This window comes from Gadus morhua, chromosome 8 (assembly GCF_902167405.1).
Source record: "Gadus morhua chromosome 8, gadMor3.0, whole genome shotgun sequence".
NCBI classification, from domain to species: domain Eukaryota; kingdom Metazoa; phylum Chordata; class Actinopteri; order Gadiformes; family Gadidae; genus Gadus; species Gadus morhua.
In genome coordinates this window covers 3,871,347-3,882,586 of record NC_044055.1, presented here as the reverse complement: position 1 = coordinate 3,882,586, position 11,240 = coordinate 3,871,347, and the positions used below count along the sequence as shown (strand labels likewise).

Below are 11,240 nucleotides of genomic sequence, written 5' to 3'. Positions count from 1 at the left end.
GACTGAAGAGAGGAGGAGGAGGAGGAGACTGAAGAGAGGAGGAGGAGGAGGAGGAGGAGACTGATGAGAGGAGGAGGAGGAGATTGAAGAGAGGAGGAGGAGGAGGAGGAGGATGAGACTGAAGAGAGGAGGAGGAGGAGGAGGAGGAGACTGAAGAGAGGAGGTGAGGGCTGCAGGGAGGAGGAGGAGACTGAAGAGAGGAGGAGGAGGAGACTGAAGAGAGGAGGTGAGGGCTTCAGGGAGGAGGAGGAGGTGGTTCTGTGTCAGAGTTTGAGTCAGGACGCGACCATGCTCCTGGTCCCCCCCAGGGCCTCTCTCCGCCCCCCCCCTCCTTCCCGAGCCGGCGGTCCGGGCCCCCCCTGGGGCACCCAGGGGTGGGGCCGACACAGCACCAGGACCGGGTGGGGGTGGTCCAATAGGAGGGGGCGTTGGGGTCTGGGGGGGGGGGGGGGGGGGGGGAGGGTGGATGGAGATGGGAGACATCGACTCGTATCAAAGTTCAAATACTACAGCAGAAAAAATAGAATAAAACATCGTAATAAGTATAACAATAATAATAGTAGTAATATCCGCTGAGCGTGGCCCACTCTTCCCAAGATGGCGGCCGCCGGATGCTCACCCTTCATCAAATCACAATCATCATCATCATCATCATCATCATAACAGGTATTATTATTATCATGGTTATTCTGGTAATATGGGCGGGGCTAATTCAATGGTTTCTTCATCATTCTGTGGTTGTTTCACGGAGGGGGGGGGGGGGGAGAGGGGCTGAGTGACAGCTGTCCGTCACTCTGGGACGGCGACGCTCTTCTCGGCGCCGGGCGTCTCCGTGGCGTCGGGCTCCTTCGCGTCGCCAGGGGCGACGGGCGCCGGCGTGGAGTTGGCGACGGGCGCGGCTGCGGCGACGGGGGTGGGGGCGGGGGCGGGGTCTGCGGCGGGGGCGGGGGCGGGAGCTGCGGCGGGCTCGGGGGCTGCGGCGGCGGCGGGCTGCGGCGCCTCGGCCTTCACCACTGGAGCCGCGGGGGCGTCCGTCTTCTTAGCGTCGGCCTCGTCCTTCTTCTCGGCGGCGGGCGCAGCGGCAGCGGGGGTCGGCGCGGCGGCGGCCTTCGGCTCAGGCTCCTTGACGGCGGCGGCGGGCGGGGCCGCCTCCTTGGCGGCGGGCTTCTCCTCGGCCTTGGCGGGCTCCGCCTCCTTGGCGGCCGGGGGCTCTGCGGCAGCGGCGTCGTTTTTCTCGGGCTCCTTGGCGTCGTTCTTCTCGGGCTCGGTGGCGGCGGGGGCCTCCTTGGCCGCCGTGTCGTTAGCCTCCTTGCCGTCGGCGGTGGGCGTGGCAGCGGTGGCGTCCCCGGTCGCCGCCTCGCTCTCCTCCCCGGCGGCCTTGGCGTCCTTCTCCTTGCCGGCCTCGTCGTTGACGCTGTAGCCCTTCTTCTTCTTGCTCAGCTTGCCTCCCATGGTGCCGTCGGACTCTGCAACACAAAGGGGGGCACGGTGAGACCAGCGCTCACCACCCTCACCCCTTCATCACCCTCACCCCTTCATCACCCTCACCCCTTCATCACCCTCACCACCTCATCACCCTCACCACCTCACCACCTCACCACCCTCACCCCTTCATCACCCTCACCCCTTCATCACCCTCACCACCTCATCACTCTCACCCTCACCCCTTCATCACCCTCACCCCTTCATCACCCTCACCACCTCATCACTCTCACCCCTTCATCACCATCACCCCTTCATCACCCTCACCACCTCATCACCCTCACCCTTCATCACTCTCACCCTCACCACCTCATCACTCTCACCCCTTCATCACCCTCACCACCTCATCACCCTCACCACCTCATCACCTCACCACCTCACCACCTCACCACCTCACCCCTTCATCACCCTGACCACCTCACCCCTTCATCACCCTCACCCCTCCATCACTCTCACCCTCACCACCTCACCACCTCACCCCTTCATCATCCTAAACACAGGGAATCGACTGGAGGTTTCTATTCTTAAAGCATCATGGACAGCAGGTGGAGAATACTGAGGACAGGACAAAAACAGACACACACTGACATCCTTAAAACACACACACATACACACACATACACTTACACACTCAAGGATACACACACACAGACACACTGACATCCTCACAACACAAACACACAGAGCCCAAACACACCCACACACACATAAACTGACATCTACACACACACACACACACACACACACACACACACACACACACACACTAACACTGACACATACGCTCTAATCCTCTTGCTCACACACGTCCACCTGTGGACTATTTGGCCCAGCGTACGGTTCTGGTTCCCTTGATCTGATTTTCCACACAACGCCTCCATCTGTCTCCTCCGTGGGGGGGGGGGGGGACTTCAGCCCCTAAAGCCCCCCCCGACAGACTCTACCCTATAGGGGGAGAGGGACATTCTACATTCTATAATAAGCAGGGGAGGAACCAGAAGACTCCATCCCCGCAGTCAATACAAAGACATCCTCCCTTTATGGATTCCTCTACAGTGGAGGCCATGTGGCCACCCACCACTTACACCAGTACAGCCCAGCACGCCTCGCTGTACTGGTTAACCACTGACACGAGTATAGCCCAGTGCACCTCGCTTTACTGGTTAACCACTGACACCAGTATAGCCCAGCAGGCCTCGCTTTACTGGTTAACCACTGACACCAGTATAGGCCAGCAGGCCTCGCTTTACTGGTTAACCACTGACACCAGTATAGCCCAGTGCACCTCGCTGTACTGGTTAATCACTGACACCAGTATAGCCCAGCAGGCCTCGCTCTACTGGTTAACCACTGACACCGGTATAGCCCAGTGCACCTCGCTGTACTGGTTAACCACTAATACCAGTACAGCCCAATGCACCTCTCTGTTCTTGTTAACCACTAACACCAGTACAGCCCCACTGGCCTGCCCAGTCTCCCAGTGCCTGGTGGCCGAACAACAGACAAAGGAAGAGAGCCATCTTTGTCCGTCCTTCATGAAGTCCTCCTCGGTCTCTAGGACCCTTTCGTCAAGATGCTAACTTCCGCCGCGCCACTCAGTGAAGAACCTCACCCACTTGTCCCCGCTGACGTTCCCCGCCGCTAACACAGATGCTAACACAGATGCTAAGTCGTTCCAGACACGGGCGGCTGTGCCGGACGATGGGACCTCCAGGCCGCGGCGGCCCGGACTTAATGCCGCCCCTTGTTCCCAGCAGACACAAAGCGGCGCTACATGAAGACAAAAGGGCTCGTTATTTGGCAGGAAGCACCGCTGGCCCCGCGGCCCGCTGGCTACGTAACGCCGGCCTCGGGGAGCGCGGCCAAGGCGTGACGGATACTGAGGAGCGATGTTTCCACGGAAACAAAAGAGTTTTCAGTCAACCTGCCAACCATCGACCAATCGGTGGCAGACGTGACGGCCAGCGATGAGGTCGCGTCTCGGAGGATCTGTTGGCGTTGTGTCACCGCAGCAGACAAAGAAACACCAGCGATGAAGACGTTTGGGTCTTCGTAACTGTCTCGACTCTGTGTTGTCTTACAGGACGGTTCAAACAATGAAAACGTTTTTTGTCAGACAACGCCAACAGCAACATGTCGGCCTTCACAGTCGATCGAAACAAACCCTGACTCTTCTCCTTGCACCGAGAGCTAGCCTCGAGCTTTGGGTGAGAAGTGAGAAGCCATCTTGTTGTCCAGATGGCAGGAGTGTAATTTAAAGATCACATAGAGAGATTCATCGGGGAGAGTTATTAACTTATACTATTTTCGGTATACAATGCGACGCTCAGATCTCTCGCTGATGAGGCTACAATGCTAATAATGCTAGTTAATGAGAATATTTCTGCATCCGGCACGTCATGCATGAGGGAGTGGCTAGGCGCCCATGATGCGGAAGCAAATCTCTCCAAGATGTTCCTCTGCACCATTGAGCAGTTTTCATTGGAATGAATGGGCGGACATTTTTCAGTCCGCTGTCCATTCTTCAATATGTCCATGGGTCTAACACAGTGTTTTGCTTCTGGAAGAAAACCTCCACACACAGACAGAGAGAGATTGACAAACAGACAGAAAATATGAGAGAGAGAGATGGAGTGAGACAGACAGACAGAGAGAGAGAGAGAGAGGGACAGACAGAGAGAGAGACATATGGACATGAGGTCTGTCAACAAACCCCAACCCCTCCTTCTTATGGTCATGGTTGGCGAAAAATCTTCATCGAGTGTGTGTACTGTGTAGTGAGGGTCTAGGGAGGGTCAAATATTAAACCATTGGACTAGCTCTCAGGGTACCTTTCGCCAGCTTGTGGGGACGTTCACTGACCCCATTTGGGACATGTTTACATCTTACTATTCTATGAAGTCATTCAGCTGACACCTTAATCAGAGGTGTGTCATACACTAAATTCAGGTCCGTCCTGAAACCAATCGTGGCCTAGCTAGCTGTTAGCTAGCGGTTAGCCCCCACTACGGGGACATGAAACAGTTGAACATGTGAACATGTGTCTGGGATGTGAGGACATTAAAGAGACACAGGGACGTTTGGGAGCCGTGTAGAACCCTGGAGAACGTTTTGAGGACCGCTCTCCGTGCTGTCAGGACGTGTTTGATGATCCGTCGCTGCTGCACTCGTCTGACCTGAACTCTGTTCACCTGAACATTTCCGTCGCTCCCGGTGACCCCGATGCCCCCTCCCAGCATGCCTTGCTCCCCTGTCCGGTCTGATTGAGTGCACGGAGAGGCGGGCAGATTTTCTGCTCCAGTTTCCTCCGTGCTCGTCGCTTCAGAGCGTAAAACACGGTCGCGTTAAATCAGCCGGACGCACCAGAGTCTTATATCACCGAGGCCGGGGCAGGGGGTTCAAACTCTGGCTCTACCCGTCTCTCCGTACGGATACCTGTCTCTCCCTACGTCTACCTGTCACTCCCTACGTCTACTAGTCTCGCCATCTCTCCATCTACCTAAGTCTGGGTCTATCTGTCTCTCCATAAGTCTACCTGTCTCCATCTCCCCATCTACCTGTCTCTCCGTACGTCTACCTGTCTCTTCATAAGTCTATCCGTCTCTGTCCATCTACCTGTCTCTCCGTCCATCAACCCTTCTCTCCATCTATCTATCTACCTGTCTCTCTCTCTCTCACACACACACACACACACACACACACACACACACACACACACACACACACACACACACACACACACACACACAGACACACAGACACACATTGATATTTAGCTGATCAATTCACAAATTGACACAGCGCTTACTGGTGGAAGCACTATTGATCGCCGCCGCCGTGAGTTGACTCGCGTCCAGCTCGCTCGCGACGGCAGCGTTGCTCTCAACACGATGAGGGCTAGCGGCTTACCAGACGACTATTATGGGATGTTGCACCAACCCCACCCCCCCCCCACCTCCCCAGTGGCTTGTTGGTACAGCAGAGTAAAGGGCAGCCAAACAACCGTGGTTACAGTCGGTGGTCTCGGCCCTCCTGGGTTCAGATGGCATTCAGGAGCCACCATTTTACAACAACGGCGACCGCCATCTTCCTACTCTGTCATGCAGCTTACAGTGAATCCAAATCAGTGAGGAGCAGACAGGGGTTAGACAGTACAGAGACAGGTCATTAAGGAGCAGGTAGGGGTTAGACAGTACAGAGACAGGTCACTAAGGAGCAGGTAGGGGTTAAACAGTACAGAGTCAGGTCATTAAGGGACAGGTAGGGGTTAGAGGGCATTTTGCTCTAGGATGACCACAGGTAGAATGCGGACACTGGGGATGGAACCAAGTACCTTTCAGCTGGGAGTGGAACACCTTAACCATAACAGGTCAGGTCGTTAAGGAGCAGGTAGGGGTTAGACAGTACAGAGACAGGTCACTAAGGAGCAGGTAGGGGTTAAACAGTACAGAGTCAGGTCATTAAGGGACAGGTAGGGGTTAGAGGGCATTTTGCTCTAGGATGACCACAGGTAGAATGCGGACACTGGGGATGGAACCAAGTACCTTTCAGCTGGGAGTGGAACACCTTAACCATAACACTCGCCCCTCGTTCCTGGACGACATGGCTTCTCGTCAGATGGTTCAGAGTTGAAGAGTTTCGCAGTGGTTCACTTATCTGGGGAATGCTGGGGCGGGTTCTGTGGTGAATGAGTTTCGGAGCCTGCTGACCTCTGAGGAAACGCTGCGGCTATAGAAATAGCTGACGCATTGTTGTAATGTCAACAGCTGGGAGCTATTCTCCTAGTGCCGGTCGCTACGTCCAACACTCTTTGGGGCCTGAGTCACGGACCTACAGGGCAAATCGGCTCTTGGGGCCCGGCTGTGAGAGGGAGCCTGAGTCACAAACTTCCTCTGTGAACAGGAAGTCCTAACACGTCCTGCACAGGAAGGGCTGACACGTCCAGCTCGGCATTGTGGGTAATCCAGCTAGGGGAACCGAATGCTTAGTATGCGATGGAGGACCTCAGGTTAGGGCAGGTGTGACAGTGAAACAAGGAAACTCCTTCATTTGAGTTTTGTGTAACTCAATTAACAATGTGTTCAGGGTGCTGACTACCAGCTGAAAGGTTGTGGGTTCAATCCCCAACTTCCGCAGTCCACCTGTAGGCCTCCTAGAGCCAGATGGTAATTAAAAAATAAATAAAGTGACTATTTCACTGAGTGGAGAAAAAAGTTGGCTGTCTTCTTCCCAGTCAGCAAACGTGAGGACGGAGGTTTGTTTTGTAAGTCGCTACACTAACGCTAACATCCCCCCCCCCACTCCCAGACACAGCACTGAGGGACTGATTCGTCCTGTCACAACTGACTGAGAGAGAGACATAGAGAGAGAGAGAGAGAGAGAGAGAGAGAGAGAGAGAGAGAGAGAGAGAAAGAGAGAGAGAGAGAGAGAGAGAGAGGGAGAGAGAGCCTGGAAGTCTGCCATCATCTCCGACCCCTGAGGTGACGTTGTATCTACAGGCCTGAGTCCTCATCTCCGACCCCTGAGGTGACGGTGTATCTACAGGCCTGAGTCCTCAGCTCCGTCAGGGAGGTGACGGCGATGAGGTGTTCTGTCTGATTTGACGCTGATGAATTCAGCTCAGCGGCCAACTGAATCAGGAAACTGATACCGACGGCTTATCTTGTATATTGTCGGTATTATTGTGGATTTAATTTGATCTTTAAATGTGATATTGGAAACGAGTAAGAGACGTGATGTTTATCTATTATTTACTTGTAATAAAAGTAAACTATATTTACCGTTTAACTCGATCCAGGAAATTAATAAAATCATAAAAAAAATATCAGAAGTACGACCTGTACAAAACAGGTTTGGTTTAGTTTCATCGTTGAACGTTTCAATCAGCTGAACTGTTCGCCTCTCCAGAGTGACGGACTCATCTGGGAACCGGACGGAGAACGGCGGAGAAAGTTCCATAACACAGGGAGCCATCCCCAGCAGGGACCCCAGACTGGAGCTCTGTTCTGGGGCATGCCCCAGCCTGCCCGCCCCCCCCACTCCCAGGGGCTCCAGGGAGTTTAATTAAGTCTAATAGGCCAGGCCGTCACCTGTAGTCGTTGATCAGGTCTCCTGGGGCGGGCCACATGTGAAACAGTGTCGTAAGTCAGCATCACAAACATCAAAGGTTTCCAGCTCCTCCAACGCAGCCGCTGGTTATAGACGAGCTGGGGTTAGATAGTTTGAATGAAGCTGGTCATCCCGTGGTGAAACGTGTCATCTGTGTTCTAATCTAATCCTAATCTCTGCCCCAGAACAGAAGCCCAGCCCCACCAAGCCAAGCCCAGCTCTGTGGGCGGGATGCTGCTCAAGGGCCCTGGCAGAAGTAGTGAGCCAACGCCCGGGGATTGGAACCGGCACACAGAGGTAACCAGAACATAAATGGAAGAAAGTAATGGGACGGGTTCGATTCCCAGTTCAAAGGTACTGCGTTCGATTCTCCAATGTCTGCGGTGCATACTAATAATATTATATAATACTAACTGAATTATATAATACTAATAGCATTATATAATCCCAACAGCATTATACATTGGTAGACCCACACAGTGTACTGGGGCCCTATCACATCAATGAGTTAAATGAACCTTTTGGGAGAAGTGTACCAGCGCTGTGTAAAACAAGTGGGAGGGTCCAACCAGATGTGTGATGTACAGGTCAGCCAACCAGTTTGATCAGTCGCCTGATCCATCCACCATCCTCAACATCTCCCAATGATGCCACTTTCGGGTGGATTTGGATATGGACTTGAGGTCTGCCAACAAACCCCTACCCCTCCTTCTCATGGTCATGGTCGTCGAAAAATCTTCATCTAGTGTGTGTAGTGAGGGTCTAGGGAGGGTCAAATATTAAACCATTGGACTAGCTCTCAGGGTACCTTTCGCCAGCTTGTGGGGACGTTCACTGACCCCATTTGGGACATGTTTACATCTTACTATTCTATGAAGTCATTGAGCTGACACCTTAATCAGAGGTGTGTCATACACTAAATTCAGGTCCGTCCTGAAACCAATCGTGGCCTGTCCACCATGACCCCAGGCGGTCCCAGCCGTGGCCCGGCGCTCTCAGCAGCGATGAGAAGACAGCCGTGGAACGGCTGTCTTCTCATCGCTGCTGAGAGCGCCGAGCCTCAGATGGAGAGCAAACATGGTAGCACGCTCACTAATCTACCTGCCATAAACGTGACAGCGGCACCGAGCCGTTTACAGCGCCCCACAGATAAGGGACGGCTATGAAAGGAGAGGCAATCATTTAAACAAACAGAGAATATTAAGAGGCAAATATGGGCTCAGACAATACGGTTGTACTGAGGACCAGAGACACTTTTCTATGACCGCCACGGACACCATGAACAGAGAAAAGAAAGTCTTTGTCTTGTTGATTGTTTAAATAATGTCAGATTCTTGACATTCTTGACATTCTATAAGGTTGGCCAAAAGTATATCCAAGTTTTGTTTATCATTATTTCTTCACTATATTCGACATCCAAACCGAATGACCATAACCTCTCCCGCCCTGCTGTCTGGTGTGACTTGAGGACCACGAGACGCTACAGAGACCACATCCTCTGAACGCCAGACGTCTCCAAACGGCCCTCGGTTGGAAGGCTGTTCCTGTTGGACTCTTTTCAGTGTTACCGTGGTTACCATCAGTCGAGTTACGACCCCCGTAGCAAAACACACACTCGTGCATTCGTCAGGCATCACTCTGTGAGGTGATCTATGAACGTGCAGACCGGGACACCATGCGATACCAGGCACGTCGGCGGCTTCACACCCGGCAGCACCGGTCGTACGAATCCAATTCGAACACTTCCTCCCCAGACCTCTTCCTCTTCTCCAGTTCCCTAAACACGGCGCGGCTGTCACATGACCCTGGCGGTGACTACGTTGTTTAACCCTCTGGGCCTCGGTGGTGAGGTACGTGTCTGCGTCCCGATTGGTCGGCTCCGTGGCGGAACCGGTCCGACCGGGGAGACAGACTTTGTTTACATTCCGGTGTCGCTACGACACGCGGACCCTCAACCCCCCCTCGGGGCCCGTCGCTGAGGCTTCCTCATGCCGTCGCAGGTCAAATCTTGGAGGATCAAATGACAAAGTTCATTCCCTGAGACACCTTTTTCTACTGCCAAGCTCTTGGAAAATACACGCCTCGTCGCGAGAAGCCTCATCCCGGTTAGAACGTGGTTCAATAAAAGACAAGTGAGAACGACTTTAACTGAAGCCTTCAAGCCACCTCACGAGGTGAAGACAACGTAAAATAAAGTTCCAAATTCAGCGGTTGATTGATTGCTTGCTTGATTCTAATTCTCTCTCCCCTCCCCTCTTCCTGCTCTCCAACTCCTCCCCTTCCCCTCCCCTTGGCCGGGGTCCAACTCCCACGAGCCACTCCCCCCCCCCCCCCCCCCCTCGGTGTATCGAGCGCTGGATGCGTTCCAAACATCCCTGATGGCCGCGGGGAGGAGATGAGCTCGATCGATCCAAGGCTGTGGACGGACGGTTTGGATCTCCTCCGTGCTAATGGCAGGACATCCGCCGGAGGACCTCAGGGCTGGACGGACGGACGGACGGACGGACGGACGGACGGAGGCGAGCTTGGGAGAGAGCGGGCATCTGCTCCCGTCTGCTCTCTCATAGCAGATCCACGATGGCCTCTCCGCTCGTTGTTCCACTGTGACGAGGAACCGTGTTTTATGCATCACGGAAAGCACCACTCCTTCAGAATAACTCATTCTGTGTGTTTATGTGTGTGTGTGTGTGTGTGTGTGTGTGTGTGTGTGTGTGTGTGTGTGTGTGTGTGTGTGTGTGTGTGTGTGTGTGTGTGTGTGTGTGCTAAACAGAGAGTAAATATTTTACTTTCAGTAGGAAGAACCCACACATGCCAATACACACGCAGCCAATACACACATAAATAAACTCTGCTCTCTCACACACACACACACACACAATCTTGTCACACACACACACACGCACAATCCTGACACACACACATACAAAACCCTGACACATTCACGCACACAAAAACCCTGACACACACACACACAAACCCTGACAAACACAAGTACGCACAAAACCTTGTCATGACACACTGTCTCTCTCTCACACACACACACACACACACACACACACACACACACACACACACACACACACACACACACACACACACACACACAGAGACACACATACATACACACACACTACACACACTACACACACTGTTTATCAACGAGCGATGAGGGCAGTCTGAGAAATATGTGACCCCTGACCCCGGGGCTGCGCTGTGTGCTAGCGCAGGCAGCTATCTGTCAGGCTCAAGGCTGCCATTGAGACAACATGTGGGAGAGTTCAGCTATGCAAACAGTAAACACGCGGGCTGCCCTTAAAGAAACAGTATCGTCCCGGGACTGTGGCTGGTGGACTTAAAGCCGGAACATATTTTTGTTTATTTCTGCATAACTTGGTTTCAGAAACTGTATTTCTGAAACCAAAACGACCGTCTGTCGTTTTGGTTTCGATTCATTGATTCTTTCACTTGATGTTTTCCGAGAAGTGCAGAAACACACTCACCAATCCAGTCAAGGATGTGTGTACACTAGCCAGTGTGCTGGGAGTGTTGGTAGTGTTGGGAGTGTTTGTGTGTGAGTCACAGCTTTGATTTTGGAGAGCAGTGTAACTAGATTGTTCTCCACTGGACTCGAGGTCAGGAAGTCTGGGCGA

General features: G+C 53.3%; 1 protein-coding gene across 1 annotated transcript in view; it reads right to left on the bottom strand.

Moving 5' to 3' along the window:
* Window positions 1-729: 729 nt before the first annotated feature.
* Window positions 730-11,240, bottom strand: part of basp1 (brain abundant, membrane attached signal protein 1) — a 25,890-nt gene continuing 15,379 nt past the window's right edge. Inside the window, exon 2 of the mRNA XM_030362701.1 lies at window positions 730-1,466. Within this exon, the coding sequence (XP_030218561.1) occupies window positions 790-1,452 (663 nt within the window). The 5' untranslated portion in view covers window positions 1,453-1,466 and the 3' untranslated portion in view covers window positions 730-789. The remainder of the gene's footprint in view (window positions 1,467-11,240) is intronic.